The 22,863-nt window shown below is 41.9% G+C and overlaps 1 protein-coding gene across 1 annotated transcript in view; it reads right to left on the bottom strand.

Moving 5' to 3' along the window:
* KREMEN1 (kringle containing transmembrane protein 1) overlaps window positions 1-22,863 on the bottom strand; it is a 203,706-nt gene that overhangs the window by 31,938 nt on the left and 148,905 nt on the right. The window contains exons 4-5 of the mRNA XM_088449112.1: window positions 13,020-13,144; window positions 8,769-8,922 (exon numbers count right to left, since the gene is read on the bottom strand). Of these exons, the coding sequence (XP_088305238.1) occupies window positions 8,769-8,922; window positions 13,020-13,144 (279 nt within the window). The remainder of the gene's footprint in view (window positions 1-8,768; window positions 8,923-13,019; window positions 13,145-22,863) is intronic.

Raw genomic sequence — 22,863 nt, 5'->3', positions numbered from 1 at the left:
GCTCCCGGAGCTATTCAATACACCGCGCTGACAAGTCCGACTAATGATTTCTTCTCTCATCCCTCCGGGGATGAGAGAAGAAATCCGACAAAAGTCCCGGCGCGAGGCTGTTTTCTGCCCTTAGCGCCGGGAAAACAGCCTCGCGCTGGGAAGTTAGGTCGGGGAATGCCCGTTACCGCGCCTAAACACCCTGTTTAAGGCGCGATAACGAGCCTTCCCTGACCTAACAGCGCGATGAATTGAATAGCTCCGGGAGCTATCTCCCGGCGCTATTTACATCGCGCTGAATTGAATCGTACCCATTGTGCTCCAATGGACTTAAAAGTGACACATATGAGGTAAAATCCTAAACATCAATTATAAGGTAAGAGATTAAAAAAGATCACTGCTTTGCTATTTAAAGTAATGAGGTGTTTCCAGGTATGACCACAAATTGTTATTGAAAGGTCTTTTCAAAAATATTAGGAGACCTGAAATAATAATAATGGTGGCAGACAGAACATGACATGGTTAGTAGTACTCACATATAGGTGCAATGTATATTTGCGAAGTAGGAGCAAAGCTGAGAAGGGAGCTTTCCATAGGTGTTCCAACTCCAGTGAAAGCTGCTTGGGGCAGTAATTGCAGTAATAAGCTGTGCACCCTGCGATATCTCACTCTAGCACACGTATTCTGTCAATTTAAGTTAAATGCTCAGAATATTTAATACAATATCTTCTATTTGCTAATAACAATGATTCAAAGGAGATAAAAGTCAGATCCTAGGTGCTATACATAAATAAAGCAGTGCCAAAGGAGCTACCCCTTAATGTCAGATTCTATTCCTCCAATGGGACCTCAATTACCAGCATGATACTGCCACTGTTTGCTGTTTTTTTCTTCACTTCAGTATTCCTCCACAGGCTGGCCATAGCCCACTGGCACAGTTCAGTACAGGGAGGGACGCTATGGTTCCATGCTAGTCCTCTGGTCATCAGTATTAAAAATGACAGCTGGGAGCTGATTAGCTTAAATGCAACAAGTTTTAAAATGTGTTGCGTATGATAATACTCATTGATAAATGTGATTTTTTTATGGGGTAGACTCCAGGATATGATGCTAGCACTTCACCTGCCTTCCCGGTGAAGGATCTGAAGGCTAAATAAACATGTTAATGCATACATGCCAACTCTCCCGGGAATCGCGGGAGGCTCCCGATTTTTCAGGTAACCCCCCCGCACGCCCGGAAGAGTAGGCATATCTCCTACTCTTGATGGTGAGATTTTACCAGGAATTTTCGGGTCCGTAGGGAAGGGGTGAGGCTAAATGGTACAAATCGCGTCATTTAGCCCTGCCCCCTCCTCACGGACCCGCAACTGGCGGGGTTTTCTGTAAAGGGGGTGGTGCCTAATGTCATCTATCATCTGGCCCCGCCCCCGAAGAGGAGCGCAGCAGGTACCCACCTGCTGCTCCCAGAAAGCTGCCCAGGAATGTTGGCAAGTATGTGTTAATGTAGCCTATAGGATACAACGGCTAGTGTCTTCTAAAGATGGTGTTAACTAACAGGGCTTGGAAAATGGCTTTATCGCAGTCCCCATAGAAAGCTATGAGAACTGCTGCTGCGATCGTTAAAAGAGGGATCACAGCAGTACTCCCTTCTTAAATAGCCCCCATACTATAAATTGTGGCAATCCTCTGTAAACATCCATTAACTGAGAATTTTGCCTCATTCTTTTTATTTCATAACTAGGCCCCTAAACGAGGATCCTAGTATGAATTTGTCACTGAAAGTGTCATCACTGTTCGGCAGAAAAACTTAAGATAGTATAACCATCACATATAGGTGCTTTTACACAGTCAGTAGAGATGTGCAGGCTTGGATAGGTTAGAATTTTCCTGCCAAGTTCAGATTTTTCCCGCCAAAAATCGGGTCTCAGAAAGAAGCAAAACGTCATCTTTCATGGACAAACATCATCATTCCTGGACAAAAGTCCATGGAAGATGATGTTTGTCCATGAAAGATGACGTTTTGCCTCTTTCTGAGACCCGATTTTTGTCTGGAAAAGTCCGAACTTGGCGGGAAACTTCGAACCTATCTGAATCTGCACATCCCTAACAGTTAGGACAGGTAAACACAAGCGTTGCATCTGCATTTTAAACAATAATAAAAAAGTGACCACGTCTGACATGCATTTGTTACTGGCCTGTTTACTGTCATTTTGAAGTCTATGAAAATCACTAGTTGTTAGTTCAATACACTGTGGAGCTGGAGACATTTCTAATGCATAAAGGTACAACCTGTTTCCTATGACCTCTCAACAGTTGCCCCTGGCCAGTAACATATTGTTCACAGCTAGTCTGTCTTTTGGGAGGCAGAGGTATGAAATGACGACAGCTCCAAAATGCTTGAGACCTGCTTTTGGCAGCTGTTGGTCTAGATGCCAGGCTGGTGAGGTATCTATTGTTAGATCTACTCCCAGAGGTTCTGGCCTTTTTCAGTTTTGCATGCAAGACCGCATTGTGATGTTGATCCTATGATCTCTTTTTGATGCATTAGAATTTATTTCATGCACAAGTATGACTAGTAATGTTAATCCTGACGACAGACGGAAAAAGCAGCAGCTCAGATGGTAAGGGATTTTAAGGGTATTATGTATTCTCAAGATTGTTTCAATTCGCACATGAGGTTTCCTTATCACAGATAACAATTACTATCATGATTTTTATTAGTAGTAGTACTAATTTTATCATTATTATTATTATTATTATTATTATTATTATCATCATCATAATATAATATTCAGTATTATTACATTCAGTGAACATAATAAAAAGCTTCACATGCAAAAAATTACACACGGCCCTAAAGCAGTCCTGGTCTAAAACCAATCAGTATTTTATTGGGAAAAACAAAATAGTTAATTTACTAAAAGGGGTGGTCCTAAATGTATCCACCTATCGGATCTCCTGATAGAGGATTACTCAGACATGCACCTTGTGTATGCTGAATGTACCATCTTGTGCAAATCAAGGCGCATGGTGGTATCAAAGCTGCACTGTGCTTTGGCTATATTGAGCTGTGGAGGAGACTGTGTGCAGATGTCTGTGGGATCCTCTCTGATGACAAAAAATAAATAAAACCAGCACATGTTCAGAAAGTCACAAAGACTCATTATCCTCTTTAATATGGTGCCGGTGTCATATTTTGGAAGAAATCGCTAGAATAATGGTGCAGGCAGCTGGTAGGATGGACAGGAGGTAAGTAAATGCAATGGGTGCCAGGGGCCCGTGTGCACTACACATTCTGCACCCCTTATAGATAGGCCACTGATCTACTATCTGAACTTTGTGGGGTCAATCCTAATAGATGCGAATTGCGAGGAGCGAGTTGCTATTTTCTCTTCGATTTCGCACAACAAATTAATTTTGCAATCCAATTAGCAACTTGCACTGAATTAGCACTTTCCACTCGCACCTCCTGAGGGTGAGAGATGGAAAGGAAAATCTTTATTTCAAGATAAATATGTTGGGACACTGTGCTGGACCCCTTGGACACCCCGTAATGACTAATTAGGCAATTGGAAGTTTCAATTAGCTTAATTAGTCCAATAATTACATGTCCTTTTTGGGAGTAAAATAAAATAAAAATCCTCAAATTACCCCCAAATCAACTTTTTTGTTAGTTTAGGCACCCCAAATTTAAATACAATATCTTTTTAATTTAAAAATAAGTTTTTTATAATTTGTTTTTACAATTTTTCAAGGTACCCTCAAAGTACCCCAAATTCACCTTTTTTTTTGCATTTTTCGTTTAATTCGTTAAAAGTTTGCTTTTTTATAATTTTTTTGCATTTAAAAAAAAAAAGCACATATCATTTGACACTATTTAAAAACCTACAGTACTTTCTGTACACCCACAAACAGCCTTCTATACAGCCCTGCTAAAAAAATTATAAATTTTGGGGGGTCCGGGATGGTCTCCCCACTTTTTTATGCACTTCTCTCACATCTCATTTGGCATCCACTGCGACTACCGCAAATAGGCCTCAAATTTAATTGGATTGGAGAGTACTCGGGACCGCACATTAGTGTGAAGTCTGCGAGTTTCAAGAAACAAACTTGCTACTCACAATTCGCACCTAATAGGATTGACCCCTATGTCTGTAACTGCCAATCTGCCACTGATCTAAAGCTATGTAGCAGGACTCAGAAGAGCTGAGAAGTAAGCAGGTCAGAAGAAGACAAAGAGAGCCAGACAGAGATTATATCATCTAAAAAGTCAGTCGGAATGCAATAAAGCACTGCTCTAGGAATACTCTATATCAGTGTTGGCTAACCTTGACACTCCAGCTGTTGTGGAACTATATATTCCAGCATGCCCTGCCACAGTTTTAGCATGCCCTAATAGCAAAACTGTAGCAGTGCATGCTAGGTTATGTAGTTCCATAACAGCTGGAGTGTCAAGGTTAGCCAACACTGCTCTATATCTATATTCTAGGAATACTCTAGGCTCTAGGAATATTCTATATCTATATTCTATGAATACTCTAGGCTCTAGGAATATTCTATATCTATATTCTATGAATACTCTAGGCTCTAGGAATATTCTATATCTATATTCTAGGAATACTTTAGGCTCTAGGAATATTTTATATCTATATTCTAGGAATACTCTAGTCTCTAGGAATATTCTATATTTATATTCTAGGAATACTCTAGGCTCTAGGAATATTCTATATCTATATTCTAGGAATACTCTAGGCTCTAGGAATAATCTATAATTATATTCTAGGAATACTCTAGGCTCTAGGAATATTCTATATCTATATTCTAGGAATACTCTAGGCTCTAGGAATATTCTATATCTATATTCTAGGAATACTCTAGGCTCTATATCTATATCTATATTCTAGGAATACTCTAGCCTCTAAGAATATTCTATATTTATATTCTAGGAATACTCTAAGCTCTAGGAATATTCTATATCTATATTCTAGGAATACTCTAAGCTCTATATCTATATCTATATTCTAGGAATACTCTAGCCTCTAAGAATATTCTATATCTTTATTCTAGGAATACTCTAGTCTCTAGGAATATTCTATATCTATATTGTAGGAATACTCTAGGCTCTAGGAATATTCTATTGCATATTCTAGGGTTACTGCTCTAGAAAAGGTCATCATCCAATCAAAGAACAAAGGAGCGTCTACTAGTACATTTAACTGTATTAGATATACAGAATATGTCTTTCAAAACCCACGTGCTGCCGAATGTCTCCCATATAAGAGAGCAATGCTGGAGATAACATGATCACATTCCCTGTTAGGAAGATAAAGGGGGAATTTCAATTTGCTGTGAAAAGCCCCTTTTAGGCGAAACACGGCTTATAGTGTGAATTTGTACTTATCGGCGGTTTTCGCATCTGCCAATTCTCCATAGCAAACAGCGGCAAAAAGTTTTCACCACCTCCAGAGCAAGTTGTGCAAAAACCCTCTCCAAGGTGAAACTGTTGGGACTTGGGGGCCTGATTCAGACTTGGGAAGAGAGTGAGATATCGCTCTCAACTGTGAACCTGAACAAACCATTTTGCAATGCAAGGGGTGTAAATACATACATTTTTTTACATGTGGGGTAAATACTGGCTGCTTATGAATGTAGCTCACAAATACTGCACAGCTTTATTATTACTCTACAATTTAGATGTCAGTTTGGAAACACTCCTCCCAAATCTAAATCTCGCTGCACATTTTAAATCTGCCCCACCTGCAGTGCAGCATGGTTTCACCAAGATGATCAGTTGAGAGAGATATCTCTCTCTATTCCCAAGTCTGAATCAGGCCCTTGGATCAGAACGATTGGGACACCCTCCTTGATGACTAATTAGGCAAAAAATAAATTTAAATTAGCTTAATTTGGTCAATAATGGCATGTCATTTTTGGAGTGAAAAAGTGCAAAGTGCAGGTATAAGGGGGTGCTATTTGAATGGGACAGGTATATGGGAGTGCTATATGAGTGGCACAGGTATATGTGGGTGCTATTTGAATGGGACAGGTATATGGGGGTGCTATATGAATGGGACAGGTATATGGGGGTGCTATATGAATGGGACAGGTATATGGGGGTGCTATATGAATGGGACAGGTATAAGGAGGTGCTGTATGAATGGGACAGGTATATGGGGATGCTGTATGAATGGGACAGGTATATGGGGATGTTGTATGAATGGGACAGGTATATGGAGGTGCTATATGAATGGGACAGGTATATGGAGGTGCTATATGAATGGGACAGGTATACGGGGGTGCCAAATGAGTGGCACAGGTATATGGGGGTGCTATATGAATGGGTCAGGTATATGGGGATGCTGTATGAATGGGATGCTGTATGAATGGGACAGGTATATGGAGGTGCTATATGAATGGAACAGGTATATGGGGATGCAGTATGAATGGGACAGGTACATGGGGATGCTGTATGAATGGGATGCTGTATGAATGGACAGGTATATGGAGGTGCTATATGAATGGGACAGGTATATGGGGATGCAGTATGAATGGGACTGGTACATGGGGATGCTGTATGATTGGGATGCTGTATGAATGGGACAGGTATATGGAGGTGCTATATGAATAGGACAGGTATATGGGGATGCAGTATGAATGGGACAGGTATATGGGGATGTTGTATGAATGGGACAGGTATATGGAGGTGCTATATGAATGGGACAGGTATATGGGGATGCTGTATGAATGGGACAGGTATATGGGGATGCTGTATGAATGTGACAGGTATATGGAGGTGCTATATGTATGGGACAGGTATATGGAGGTGCTATATGAATGGGACAGGTATATGGGGAAGCTGTATGAATGGGACAAGTATAAGGAGGTGCTGTATGAATGGGACAGGTATATGGGGATGCTGTATGAATGGGACAGGTATATGGGGATGCTGTATGAATGGGACAGGTATATGGAGGTGCTATATGAATGGGACAGGTATACGGGGGTGCCAAATGAGTGGCACTGTTATATGGGGGTGCTATATGAATGGGACAGGTGTTTCTAAGATTGCAGGTGGGTGTTAGAGGTGTATTTGGAAGGTTTTTTAAAATTGCATTTAACTGACACAAACATACACTTATAGACATGTCCATGCATCCCCATTTTATGGAGACATTTTTTTTGGCCTTAAAAAAACACTTTTTTTAAATAATTTTTCATTGTTTTAGAAATATCCATACAAAAGCCATTTGACACAATTTAAAAACCCCAAATACTTTTATTAGGGACACTAATACACTACTATATTGTTTTTGTATCTGAGTTTGTCTTTTTTTACAGGCAGATTTCCCCATTTTCAGCTATACTGCTCACAGGTAACACCACGAGCAGTGTTCGGGCGAATGCTGCATTGCGGTTTTTGGAATTGGATTGTGTGAAAAACTGGCGCACATAGGCAAAACACGCAAAATTATCGCACAAAAAGTCGTGAAGTGTGCGATACCTTAACACAAGTTAAGTTATCACATTATTGCGGCTAATTGAATTTCCCCCAAAGTATAAAATGTAAAGGTGGAAACCAGTTTTAACAGCTCATAGGGGGGAATTCAACTGTTTTGCCGGCGGCTTTTTTTCGAAGACGTTCGACAGAGCAATTCAATTGTTGCTCCGTCAGGGCGCGATAGCCGCTGACGCCAGTTCGAGCAGAAGTGTGTGAGAAACCCCCTGGCTAGGGCGCGCTAACTATAGTTAACGCGCCCTATCCAGAACTTTACATGGGTTTAGTTGTTTTACATGGCTAAACCCGGGGCAAAGAGGGCGATAATTAATGAGCGCCCAGAACAATTGAATTGCAACACTGGGCGCTCATTAATAATCACACCTTTAAATACAATTGAATCATCCCTATATACTTTTACTATGTTATTGGAAATGGTTCTTCATATTCTCCAGCTTATTAATGTGATAAAATATATATTCAAATTAGTAATAGACAACTTTATTTTATTCCAAACCCTGTTTTGAAGAATATTATTCACTAAGCTACTGTGACATAATAAATATAACATAATAAACTAAAGATAAAATAAAATATAAGATATACAGAAGGAATAAATAAAGATATATACATTTTTATATAGACAATAGAATTTAGATTAATATAATGAATTAAACCAATTTTTTGGTGGAACGCAGTTCACTATTATCAATGTGACGGTAGGGAAAATTGTTTCACACAGTCATTCAACTATGGATGCAGTATTTCTATCTATCTATCTATCTATCTATCTATCTATCTATCTATCTATCTATCTATCTATCTATCGATTATTTAATAACCTACAGCAGTGGTTCCCAAACTAGGTGCCGTGGCACCCAGGGGTGCCTCGGGACACTTGCAGGGGCGCCACGGGTAGGTGGTCCAAGACCAAATCAAATTATTTAGGGTTAATGTTGTAGGCAAATCAGAGCTGGTGTCTGCCAATGATAAACTATATGGATAAACAGAAGTGAAACTCTGTCCACCACTATGTATCTGAACCTAAGGATGACAGTTTACTTAAATTATAAATTTTTCAGAATTTTTCACTAAGAAGCTTTTGGCCTAGGGGTGCCATGAAAATAATGCTGATACTTTAGGTGCCGTGATTCAAAAAAGTTTGGGAACCACTGACCTACAGTACAGTATATATATTTTACTGAAGGGAAAAATTTACTTTTAAGCTTAAGTATGCAGACAATTCAAAGCTACATGTTTTAAATGAAAAAAGATGATCACTTACAGTCAAACAGGATAATGCGCCCGTCCCCGCCGCATGGTTGTGTATGATCCCCGAAGCAGACGCTGTTACAGTCTGTGCTTGGTGTCTCTCCATGTTTTCTGTAATCTGCATTGTTACCACAGAAGCAAGCAAAGCCAGACTCCAGTCCAGCCAACTGGTAAGGGAAATCAGGAATATAAAAACAATGACATTCATTTAGCTTCTCTCACTGGATACAATGTTTTTAAGATTATGGAGAAGTGTCAAACCTTAGAGAGAGAGAAAGTACCAACCAATCAGCTTCTACCTGTCATTTTACTTTCTGGGCTAGATAAATGACAGCTAGAAGCTGATTGGTTGCTATAGGAAACTCATGCACTTTATCACTCTTGGAGGTATGATACATATTCCCATACAGCTGATATGTTAGGCACGCATGATAACATTTTCACAATACAATAAGAAGAATAAACATTGTGCGCAATGTGAAGAGATGGACGTGTAAGCATCAATTTTATACCACTTATACATAGTGCGTTTTCTCTTGTTGTAAACAGTGGTACATAGCACTGACATCTTCTTGGTATAATTTTTTATTCTTAAAACTAATTCTGGAAACAGCAAGAAATCACTGAAATCATTTCAGAGATTAATAAAATAGGCATCTGAAGACTTATTCAGAGTGTGGAAGTCACTATAAATCTTGTATCAACCCATACCTCCCAACTGTCCTGCTTCCAACGGGACAGTCCCGTTTTTCTGGGACTGTCCCACCCGCGGGCCGCAGTGTCCCGCGGTTGGGAGGAAGTTGGGAAAACACAAACCGCTGCTCTGTATAACAGAGCAGCGGGTGTACAGGAAGAGAACAGAGGCCGTGCACATGCGCACGACATCTGTTCTCTTGTGTAAGGAGAGCCTGGGGGCTGTCCAGCGTCTCGGAGAGTGCTGGGCACGCCCCCAAAGTGACGAAAACGGGGGAAGCCAGAGGCTCCACCCTGTTTTCAGTAGGCCCTGCCCCTAAAGCCACGCCCCCTTTCCCATCTTTAAATGTTGGGAGGTATAATCAACCTGTAACTATAGGTGAGTACCGACACCAGTGGCGCCATGAGGGGGGTGTGGGCCGCACCCAGGTGTCACCCTCGGAGGGGGACACACCGAAATGCTGAGCTTCTCTGCAGTGCCAGGAGCCAGATGCTGCAGTGTGACAATCTCCTGCAGAACCGGCTCCTGTCACAGAGGAAGAGCCGACAGCGCAGCCTGCTCTGTCTCTGGGGGCAGCCCAGCATCTCCGGCGATGCTGGGCTGCCCCCAGAGTAAAGTCATCTGGATCCCCAGCGAGACCATGCCCATTTATTTTAGGCCACTCCCCTTTTCAGGTGTGGGCGCGCCTCTGGCGCACAGGGATAGTCAGAGTGTGCACCGGGTGTCACCAGACCCGGTGACTCCTCTCACCAACACCTTTTTTGCATAGAAAAAGAACACTACTTAATCTTATGAATATGGTCACATTTTTTTGGGGGGGGGAATTATTTTCTCTCATAAAACTGCCCATGATTTTTTTGAAAGCAACAGCAAATTATTTTTGACAAGTATGTAAAAAAATAAATCATGCTGGCTTCCACTACTTTATTAGCCCCTCTCCCTTTCCTAGAAAACCTCTCTGTCATACTCTCCTGGAATGTCCGGTGGACTGCCATTTTTTAGTAGAATTTAGGCCAGCCTGCTGCAAACCATCCACTGAAGTTGGCGGTCTAGGACTTGATGACATGATTTGCGTTGAGTCTTGTCATCATGTCCTCAGCCCCATCCCTCTCTTCCCAGCTCAATCATCTCCACTGCCTTCATAATCCCCAACTGTCCACTGTGTTTCTGAGTCCTGTCTCTGCATTGCCTTCTTAAGTGACTGTCACGCTTCGGTATCATCTGCTGGTCTACATAGTAATGGAGGAGCTTTCTGATTGGTTCTTTGCTTAAGACTGCAGTGACATCAGGCTTTTCAAGGAAATTACTGGCAAATATCCTACAATACATGGCAGATATAAAATGCACCAGATTCCAATACAATTTATTCATCATTCAGTATGAGTTAAGGGTTAATGGAGGTATTATAAAATAAAATGTAGATGTTTTACTATTTATCCTTCCACTTAAATATAAGCACCCTGTTTTACCTTTTACTATTAGGATAGTTTTACAGTGTCATCTATTGAAATAAAAACTGGTTAGACCAAATAAACTAGCACCAGCAGCATGTGCTGGTCAATCATCAGTGAATTGGCTAAGTGGCAGCTGGTGGTCAATACAAGTATCACTGAGCCTAAGGGATTTTCTCACAGTAAATGAAAAGGGAAAAAATCAACCTGCTCTGTAGCTGAAGATTTTTTTTTTTAATAATGGAATCATCTATTTAACAAGAGAACACAATGAACTGCCTTTGAAATTAGCAACTCATAAATCACTCATGAGACATCTTATTTTAGCCTTTGGTGAAAATCACTCCAAATGTTCTCTAGAACACGTAGCTATGAAATATGTCTGCTAAGAGCGTTGTGTGTTTAAATGTCACAGTAAAGAGGCCACACAGGCTGGTGCAGTCACACATCTATAATAAAAATGTGTCTATCATTTTTACACATCTTGTTTTAGCTTCAGGCAAAAATATGACTTGTGTATGACACTGCAATACGGAAGGCAGAACTAAAAACTAAAATAAATAAATATTATTATTATTATTATTATTATTAATAAAACTGTTTAAGATATGGGCACAGTTGGCAATGTATTAAGTACTGCGCATGTGTCTGAGGAGCACTCCACATGGGTCCTGATTTATAAGCACTCAGACACAGAATGAATTTGGAGGTAGGAAGTGTGGATTGTAGTGGGCATTCCTTGGAGGTAATGGGGAGTGGCTAGGCAGATGTGGGTGTGTCACTGACAGCTGCTACGTCTAATGACGCACAGCCGCTCACACAGTACGCCATACTCACATGGAGAAACTGCACCTGCCATAGGGCTTGTACAAGTTTCAATGCTGCGTCCAATGGTGCACCGAGACGTATGTGTACTGCTGCAATATGCTACAAGTGTGCGTCTCAGTATTGAAGGCAGCGGTTGCGGCATTAGCATGATGATGCAGAAGCGGCTGCAGCAAAAGAATCAGGCCCATAGTACAACACAGGATTGCTATCGTAGACCAACCACTAATATTAGTGTGGACATACAGTAGAACTATCCCTAAGCCTATCCATTCAACTGTAACAGTCCTAAAACATACAAAGTTCACATGTCCCCCCTTGGCATACCCAAGGGGAAGCAGGGGTGTGAATCCGACCATTCAACCCAAGGGGAAGTAGGAGTGTGAATCCCCCCCCCCATACAACCTAAGGGGAAGCAGGGGTGTGAATCCCTCCTATACAACCCAATGGGAAGCAGGGGTGTGAATCCCCCCCCCATACCCATAAATATTGGCCTACTTTGCACCTTCTTTCCTGACCAGTGAAATAAAGAAGTGGCTTTCTAAAAATATAGGTAATAGACTCCAGACCCACCCACTCCTGCATCTCAGACACTGATCTTTCACTCTGCAGACCACTAAAGTGCCTTATCACACTGCAATGCCAAACACCCGAATCACTGCTCTGACTATGAGCACCTGGTGGTCACCCTTGGACACCCTCCTCCCAACTATAGGAATCTGAGCCCTGCGGTCTCTGACTGGCTGCCCAGTGTACTATGCACACATGATCACATCAGACTATACAGCGCCACAGTTGTGTGAGTACATGCAATAGTCTTTTGCCAAACAGTTGGCACCTATTTATATACACTTTGCTCCCTCTCAAATCAAAACCTGGCTATGCCTCTGTGGTATCAGTGCTATAAAATAGAACTGGCTGAGGAAACGTAAAGCTACAGCCATTGTTTATATAATGTACAGATAAAACCCAGTAAGCTTGAACCATCTGTGTGCAAGTTGGACATTTGGTTCTACACATCTGGCTGCTTCTGTACTAGAATATCAGGATGCATAGCCAAACAGGACATATAAGGAGTTATTTATATTCTACGCTCACAATCCCTGAAGCAAGTAATTAAATCCCTCATTATTATTTTTGTTAATGCAATGCTATTTTATATCAGTGCCAGGTGAATGTCTTCTCTTTTAAGAATGTTGTTACTGTAATCCATACTTGGCCACTTTTTGGACCTGAAAACTAAAATAAACAATTGCAGGAAGGAAACATTTAGCACAGGCTGGGAGAAGTGTACCTTGTAGCGCTGCCTCCGGCACATAGTAATACAAGTTTGTATCGTCTGCTTATTGGACGTTTCACTGATGCCGGTCAGAGGAGGAGGATTTCCATGGTCTTTAAAGCATCCCAGATTCCCGGGCACTGAAAGTTAATTATAAGCATTTAGTTTTTAAAGAAAAACATCTATGTAATTTATATGGCTTTCATTGGAATCACAATTAAAAGACATGTAGCATGCAGCCCAATGTCACATGGAAGATAGACTCCATATTGTGGTTGCAGGGTCGGACTGGGCCACGGGTACAGGGGAAACCCCTTGTGCGCCCTACTGCCTGAGGGCCCATCCCCTCCTCTAAGGATCACGTTCCAGACTGTACACTTGAATATTACTTTGATTATACTGCACAGGACTATGGTGCATTTTCTACAATACAATGCTGTTATTAATCTGGTCCATTATCATGCATGCACTAGCAGTATTTACTATATATATCTATTTTTAAAGTGACCCAGACCATGCACTCTCTATTGGTTAGCCAAGCCACCTATGTGGACGCTAGCCACACCCCCTCTGGAGGCTGGCCACACCCCTAAGTATGGGCCCCTATCACTGCAAGCCGGTAGGCCCTTCATGCCCCAGTCCGACACTGTGTGGTTGTATAATGTTACAACAACAACAACAACAACAACAACATTAGTATATCAGCAGGCTAGTCTAGGAACTAAACGATTGGTTCCCATGATGGCACAGACAACTAATGACCTAATTTATGAGACTTACAAAAAATAAATAGAATCAATATCAAGAATAAATATCAGTATATTTAAAAACAAAACAGATAATATATTTTATTTATAAGTAATATAGAGTTCACAAATAGTCCCAGCTGTATATGATTAATTTAATTTGCAGCTTTCCTATATTACTCATAAATTCTAATATTCTGATATCCTGACATCCTGACACATGCTTGTCAGTCACTGAGATATGTTACTATTTTGAGAATGAACAATAAGTTTCTTAAGACTATTCAAGATTTCCCAAAACATTGCAACCAAGATCACATTTAGGCAATGCAGCTAGCTAACACTGTTGATTTCCCAAGTCCCAAATTACTGTACTTATTCTTTAGCTTCAAAAGTATCCAAATTTATGTCATGCTGACATCTTTATTTGTAGGGACACAACTGTCAAAAACATTTAACATTGATTTGCTCCTATTTTAGTCAAAGGCGTAATCAGACCAGTTCATGCAATAGCCAGGGGCAGCAGCATAGGAGGTATACAGTAGGCTTGGCTGTATATTAGGTTTAAAAGCTGCTGAGCTTTGATCAGAGGCGGTTGTGGTGGTGTGTCAGAGTATTGAAAGACGGCCGGTAGTTTCCAGGTAAGTCCCTGATTTCCGTGGTGCATTATAGAAATATATCATGCTAAGGTAAGCATGTCAACAAGTACAGATTTGGGGAAACAAAGCACCTCCTCCATAATTCCTTCAGATCATCAGCCACTTTGAAAAAATGTAGATGAAATTAAGTCTCTATAGCATAATCAAGGTACACTTTCTAATATCATATTTGAATCAAATGAGTAGTCCTGAATGTTTTCAGGCGTAAAATTAGATATTGAATATAATATGTTGCAATAATCTAATACAAAGTCCAAATAACCCAAAACATAAATGAATTACAAGAGCCATGATAACAATAAATGTAACATTTCTAACAAAATGGTATGTAACAAGACCATCGGGAGAATTAATGTGTCTCTCTTTGCTTACTTACCCATTTAATATTGATCTCTGTGTCATTTCTGTTTTGTACTGTAAGCATTTTCACTGCTACTGTACAAACACCTGTGACTTGTAAAAGTTGTTTCATTCATCAATTTCAAGTTGCTCTACCTGCTCTGCTGTTCTCCAGTAAGGAAATAATATGAAGGTCAAAATGGAATTTGCCTCTTCTTACAATGGGAGTATACTAGTTATATTTAGCTTCTAACGCTTTATACATTTGCACACATCACTTGATAACTACATATTTTAAAAACTGCTTAATGTACAGTACGTTTGTTAAGACTTTTACAGAACATGGCTAGCCTGGTGATTCCGCTAGGCACATCCTTGAAATACACTAACCTTGTCATCTGACATTTACAAGTGTTATTTTCAAGAGGCAGGTTCTTGGGACATCACTGGCACACAGGGACCAATTAATTGTAATGAAGTATTACTATGAGCCCAAAGGTTACATAGTGCAAGATTGTATGTCACTAAGCAATACAAATGGTTGGAATAGATTAGACTCTATAAAAGTGGGATAGTCACTAGATATAATGGTAAAGGCGTTTTAGTAAGGAAAAATAAATCATGTATTTAAATAAAGTTAACCATATTATCAAAGGCAAATGTTATAACCAATAAATAACATAATTAGTTTGCTTAGAGTGTTAATGGTGAATAATGCCAGATTTTTAAAAATTCAGTCACTGTACATTCCGTTTCTTGGCATGTGGGACATATGTGCCAGCTGTACACTATGATACTGACAAGAGAAATTCCCAAAACTGTTCCGCAAAATATTTAACCGGTTCCACATTTGCCCGTGAAATTTTGCATGTCATGCAGGAATAATTTGGACTTATGAGTTCTCAGTCCTACTCCACTCCGCACAGCAGAATAAATTGACCGTTGTTGTCTCAGCTCTATTCATAGACTATAATAGACAGTGAAATATGAATTTGAATATACGGGGAGATTTATCAAAGCTTGGAGAGAGATAAAGTACCAACCAATCAGCTCCCAACTGTCATTTTTCAAATGCAACCTATAAAATAACATTTTGAAGCTGATTGGAACTTTCTCTCTTAGGCCCATATTCAATTTGGATCGAAAAGCCATTTTCGCGTGTTTTAGGCGAAAACTTTTCGCCGATGACGTCATTTTCGCCTGTTTTGATTTTACTCCGTATTCAATTTGGAAGACTTTCCGCCTAGGCGGAATGTCAATGCAATGTAATAGGCGAAAAAGTTTTGCCTATGAATAGCAGGCGGAAAAAAGTGCAGAATTGCCGTTTTGGGGTGCAACATTGTGGGGAACCCCCGTGCAGCGTTCAGACAGTCCCCCAAAGGTAAACTGTGTCAAAAATTTTTTAAAAAACACTAAAGGACACCCCAAAAAATCACTTTGAATTTGGGGGCGAAAAACAAAATTGTTCGGGGACAAACATAAAAACTAGCGAACATGACTCTGGGGGGGTCCCCAAGTATGCCCCATGTGTTTTTTTTCATTGCAGGGGCTTGCAGCACGTGGATTTTTCATGATTTTTTCAACTTAACTTTAGCAATTTAAAAATATGCTGGCCCCCATTTTCGAGTACCCCAAATTTGCTGGGATACGTTATTTTCTGCAAAAAAACCTCCAGAATACCATTCTTCACCACTTATACAAAAACACTATTTAGCAGCTATTGAGCCCGTTTAAAAACACCAAATACCTTCAGCAAGCCAAATCGGAGGTACCATAGCAAACCCCTATGTCAGAGCATCTTTTGGGGGGTGTCAGGCTGATTTCCCCAAAACTGACAGTACTTTCCGCTTGTTTAAGTTTCGCCGGGTCCCGTTTTTGCCTACTTTCAAATTGAATCCTGCGATACGCAGGCACGCGTGTGATACTTTTCCGCCAGCAAAACACGCGATGTAGGCGAAAAGTCCAGGAGGCAAAAAAGTATCGCGGCTCGGCTCAAATTGAATACGGGCCTAAGCTTTAATCTCCCCATAGTGTGGAGCAACATTCCATGGAATGACAAAACAAATCTTAAGGCTCATACACACTTAACGATATGCTCCATGAGTGATATTGTTAAGTGTTATCCCTGGAACTGCTGGGCTCAATGTGGTAAACGACATTGAGCATGCAGACTGAACAAAATCATTAACGATATCGTTCAGTGAGGTCACCTGCCACATCCCCGAACTAGCAGAATCTGATGATATCGTAAGATTGTCCTGCAAGTTCAGGCAATGGAAGACATCGATAACGATCCTCGGGAGCGTGCATCGTTAACGATATTGTGCATACACACTGGATGATATTGAATGCTATGAACAATTATGATATCGTTCATATCATTCACTTTATTGTCTAGTGTGCATGAGCCTTTACACTGGAGAATTGTATTGCTGGAATTCCGCCTCTGCGAAGCAGCATGTTCTGTACCGAAACTGAATTCTTGAAAAATGTTGCCACAACTTTGCTCATCTGTAATAATACTGTCATCAAGCTAAGTAATCACACAGGTCCTGTTCTTGGGTGGATAATGACAATGACTGTGGCACAGTAGTCTCTCATTGGAAATGCAAGGTCTACATTGTGCTATCCTAAACATGTTTTATATAACAAGGATCTATGAGTTGCTCTCCAGCTGGACACGGCTGCATTACAAATATCTTCACACACTTTTCATCCCTCTTTGCTTACTAGTTGCATTCGTTCCTAAACCCACGGCTGCTGTCTTCCCCACCATAAACACTATAACACTGTGGGTTATAATAATTACACAGCATATAAACCTGATAAAACTTAGCCTGTCTGAGGACACTCAATCACTGTAGATAAAAAGTGACCTTGTATCACTTTGAACTATCTGACCCTGATACTAGGAAATAAACTCCCAGTGATTATAAAATACTCTGCCTTGGGTCACTGCAGTTCCTTAGATGCTATAATTATCCTGGACTTTCAGTGACATTACAGAGTCCTAATGGATATGACATTTTATTGCATTCTCTTACTGTGCTGTTCCCCACCTTTCCTGCTGGAGTATATTAGATCATTTGCCTACATACCAGAGATTATTCTATAAACAAGCTGATGTGCAGTGACGTAGACACGTTTGCAATGTGTCCATGAGATCATTTTACTGCTCTCAGTTTATAAAGAGATTCTGACATACATCAGTGGGTTACAAGTCAGTAAAATAAACATACCGAAGAACAGAATTTTTTTGGCTTTATAAGTGCGTCTGGCCTGAAATGGTGCACAGAAACATTGTTATGCCACATAGGCGGTCCGAAAGGATTATCACGCCAAAAGCGGCATCATATAACAAAAGTGCATTTCTGTGTGATGGTTGAGCGGAGATTAGGCTGAACCTGTCAGCACTCAGGGTCACTGAACCAAATCCTTCTCCAGTATGAAATGAGAACTGCTGTGATCCTTACATAGCTTTAGGAATTTTGTAGCTCTTCTTAGATATTGGTTTCAGCAGTGACCTAGGAATCTAATCTAATCACAGTCAGAGCTGTTTGTCCTGCTGTGGTGGTTATGGAGGAAATCTGGGCCTAATTCAGACCCGCTCGCGAGCGCTGAGCGCTCGCAAACGGGTCGATGTTGGCCCAGTGCGCATGCGCACGACGGACCCGGCTCCGTCGTGCGCATGCACGAGACCCAGATAGCAACGGCCAAGCCGTCACTATGGGTCTCGTACCAAAGGGGGCGTGCTGTCGATAGTGAGTGACAGCACGCCCCCTTTGGTGGGCGTGCCGGGGGCATGGCTGCCCAGACGGAGGCGTTCCTATGGGAACGCCAACCGTCTGGGGCCGGCCCCACTGACATCACAAGTGATGTCAGTAGGAGTGCCTTCGGCTCTGATAGAGTCGAAAGCACTCCAGGGCTTTTGGCAACGAGACCCTACCACAAGGGTCTCATCGCAAGCCCGATGGCCGCGATGGTCTTGACCATCGTGACCATCTTTTTGGCTGCTCGCTATAGCTGTGTGTGGTCACCCACAGCTATGCGAGCAGCCAGAAGGCCGCTCTAAAAAAATAGAAGGACGGCCCTGATTCAGAGCGAGCGCTCTGTCAGAGCGTCCGGCTCTGAATCAGGGCCTCTGTTCTGTACATGTGCAAAATGGATCTCCTCCTCCTGCTCCAGCCCCCTGGGAGTGATGTTGTGGTCTGTGACAGCTGAAATCGCACCCTGGAATGCCATGTAAACAGCATTCTGGGGCGCATGCGCATATACCAAACGCATGAGGAAGGAGACATAGTTCCCCTCCGGGATCTAGAATGCTGGTGAGCAGAGATCAGATGATCAGTCCCCACTACCCCTGCACTCTGCAATCAGGTAAAGGATGGGGCTACACCGCAGGAGGGATTAATGGGGGGGCATTTTTTGCCACAGGGGGGGCGGTAGGGGGTGGTTTATACTTAACAGAAAGGATTTTTGGCCAGGGGGAGGGATGTATTGAAAATATACTATATATAAAGTGACACATGGGGAGGGGGTACCAATACAGTGGGGCCAATTGACACATGGGGTGGGGGCTCTGCCACTGGGATCTATTACCATTAGACGGCTGGGGGGGTGATACTGCTGGGGATCTTTTGCCATGGGAAGGGTGGGGGGTATTTCTAGAGGGCCTATGGACACAAAGGGGTACAAAACACCCACTAGTTTTAAATATATTTAACATAAATATATTATTTACAAGACATCCTAAACTTTATTAAATAAAAAGAAAAACTGACAATTGTCAGTTATGTGGTTAAGAAAACCCTATACTGAGTAATGAAAAGTAATGCACCTTTTATGCATATGCTTCAGAAATCAGTATTTGGTTTATGCAGAGAAATCATAACACATTGTGCCAGAGTCTACTGCACATGTGGTAATTGCTGGAAATATGGCCGCCGCACCATTTTCCCAGTGGCTTGTGCAGCGCCATTACTGCCGTCACAGTCACCGTAGGACTGCGGATAGGTAAGTATTAAACATGGATGTAAAGTGAGCAGTGTGGGCCCCCTGGGCACAGGGACTTGTGTGCACCGCAAATCCTGCACCCATTATATAAACTCCAATGCATGTATGCGGCTGTCTCATCTCCTGTTCACTGTCTCACAGACACACAGGGGACAGCATAAGTTGCAACATTTCATTCTACATTCCACCTTTTGTACCCCCCAAAAGATTTACCTTTTAATTTTCAGAACTATAGTAACTCAGGAAAAGATGACATTTTGGATTTATCCATGAATTATATCTCTATAATTGAGAATGGTACAGGTACTTCTATTCTCACACTTTCTTGTTACATTTTGCTCCCCTCAACATTTCAAAGAGATGAGAGAAGAGCCAAATTAAGGCGGGGGGGCATAGGAGGTGGGTACTGCCAGGCCCCCCTCTCTTAGGGGGCCCCCCAGCCGAAGGTGCCCTGACCCATCTCTAGCTGCTGTCAGGTGATTGTGACCGGGACCCCCCTTGCATGCGTCACTGGAGTAATCAGCAGGGCGCAAGCATAGAGGGACTGGGATCACCCACCACAATAAAGTTTTCTCCCCTCTCTGCGCTGTGAACGTGACGTCAGACCTCGTATAGAAGTAGGACAGATATAATAGTCTAGGGGGTCTATTTACTAAGCCTTGGATGGAGATAAAGTGAACGGGCATAAAGTACCAGCCAATCAGCTCCTAACTGCCATGTCATTGGCTGTTTTTGAAAAATTACAGTTAGGAGCTGGTTGGCTGGTACTTTATCTCCATTCACTTTATCTCCATTCAAGGCTTAGTAAATAGACCCCCTAATGAGATGGGATAATAATGAGACAGTTGGGCCTTTTCATCAACACTAAAATAACGGTTTTAAAGGACATTTCCTTAATTACAGTTTTTTTTTGTATTCATGAAGACACTTTACACAGGAGATATCACTGATATCTCCTGTGTTAAGTCCGCCTGCGTTAATTTCCACATTCTCCATACATTAATATGAGGATATGGAAATTAGGCTATTCATCAAATTCAGAAAATTACGTATTTTTGGAAATTGATGGTGTTACTATACACTTACCTGCTTTCAGCTGGGCAGGTCCTCCGCCTGCTCCCTCCATCACTCTGGTCCCTTCCTAGGCTCCAGCTGCTGCTCTGTGTTCTCACAGCATTGCGGCTGTGAGAACAAAATACAGTTTAAAAAAATAAATAAATCTTCAGCCTCCTCTGCCTGTCCGTGCTGTCTGCTGCAGAGCGGGGCCGGGTGAGAGGTCGGGATCCGCGGCTACAGTCGACCAGGTAAGTGAAGGGGGGAGAGGGGGGGTGGACACAGAATTATCGCAGCTGTAATCTGTGCTGCGCATGCACTGCTTTTGTGAATGGAACGGCGCATGCACAGCACTGATTACAGCTGCGATAAGGTAAATATAGGCCGGGAAAAGTATCTATTTCCCGAAAAGCTGTCATTGCAAAAATGATAGACCTCCATGCGAGTTCTAAACCTAATTACCTCCAGATAATTTTTAGTTATAATGAATAGGCCCCAGTGTCAGTGGCATGCAATCATTTTGTCATGCTCTTCTTCAAGGGGATATATTGTATTCCTATGCTTTATTAAATTACTGTCTTAAGCCTGGAACGCAAGAGTTGAAAAAAATGCAGATGAAATAAAATATTGATATATTTCTTTTAGAAGCTGAGCAGTTCACAGTTACGAAACTCACTGAAGCAAAATGTGACATCCTCTGAATATTTTAAACAACATGTATTTTCAGGAGATCTTTCCTCTCCCCTGTAATTTTTGTTCAGTAGAAGCATGTATGCAGGGTCAGAGATAGGACTGGCTTCTTTTTATTCACTTCCAGGCAACTATGTACTAAACAGGCGGCAACATCAGTTTCACATTAAAAATGGGAGAGAAATATTCATTGACTCTCTTACCCATTCTGTCACCAGAGATCTGGTTTCAGGGAAATAATTAAAGCAGCTGCTACTTGTCAAGGGATTGTTCTGTGAATTAGAGTTTCGGATTATCCTGGAGAACATAAAAATATCCCCATATAACCTCTAAATTAACTCCTCTAATTAGCAGCACCCAATGCACTGTCTGAGAGTACAGTGACAACTGAGACACAGTACGGACTGAGACTGGATGGTTTAGATTGTGGCACTATTTTTTATAAACCGTACTAGGATTCATGATCAGTGGTTACCTATTAAAGTCCTGGTTTCTAATATTACAAGGAAAAAAATGAGTAGGGTTCCAACGTAATTTAGAAACCAACACCAGGCTGCAGGGCCAGTCCTGGTTTTAATTATAGGGGGAAATAATTGCGTAGGGGGCCAAGCTTAGGGATCTCAGGGGAAATGGGGACCCCCCAAACCCCAGGCCGCTGATTGGCCAGCAGGCCGTTTAAAAAAAAGATGATTCCGATCATCTGACAGTTCGCGTAGTGTAAGTATATGCAGGGGTGCGGGGAAGAGCTCCGGGCTTCAGACCAAGTCTGGGGTCCAGGAGAGGGGGGCCCCCTTTTTTGGGGGATCCCCACTGCCCCTGAGATCCCCGGCTTGGCCTGAGCGGCTTGGGCTGATAATGCTTTGGCCACGGAGCCCCGGTAATATGGTCTCCGGGCTGTGGCATTACAGCCCGGCCGTTTTGGGTCCGGTGCTAATTTTAATTATAGTGGGACCCCTACGTAAATTTTTCCCCCTATAATTAAAACCAGGACTGGCCCTGCAGCCTGTTGCTGGTACCTAAATTACGGTGGAATCCTACTCGTTTTGTTCCCCGGTAATTTTAGGTACCAGGACTGGCTGACAAGTCCGGGGCTGGTTAAGCTTTAGGGGGGGGGACCCTATGTCATTTTTTTTAACATACAATCCATTTTTTAACACCACAAAACACAAGCAGCCTTCACATATCTCACTGATATGTGCAGGCTGCTTGTTCGGGAGAGTTTTGCAGAGAGAAGACACTGCAATCTCGGGTGAGTAATCTCCTGCAAAACGTGCTACTCGGGGGAGGAATCTCGTTCTGCTTCACCATCGGTCATCTAACTCTCAGCTAAACTCACTTCTTGGTAAATTTGAGAGTTTC

The sequence above is a fragment of the Taudactylus pleione genome, unplaced genomic scaffold (genome assembly GCF_031769625.1).
Source record: "Taudactylus pleione unplaced genomic scaffold, aTauple2 ptg000479l, whole genome shotgun sequence".
In the NCBI taxonomy this organism is placed as follows: domain Eukaryota; kingdom Metazoa; phylum Chordata; class Amphibia; order Anura; family Myobatrachidae; genus Taudactylus; species Taudactylus pleione.
This window is presented reverse-complemented; position numbering and strand designations above follow the sequence as displayed.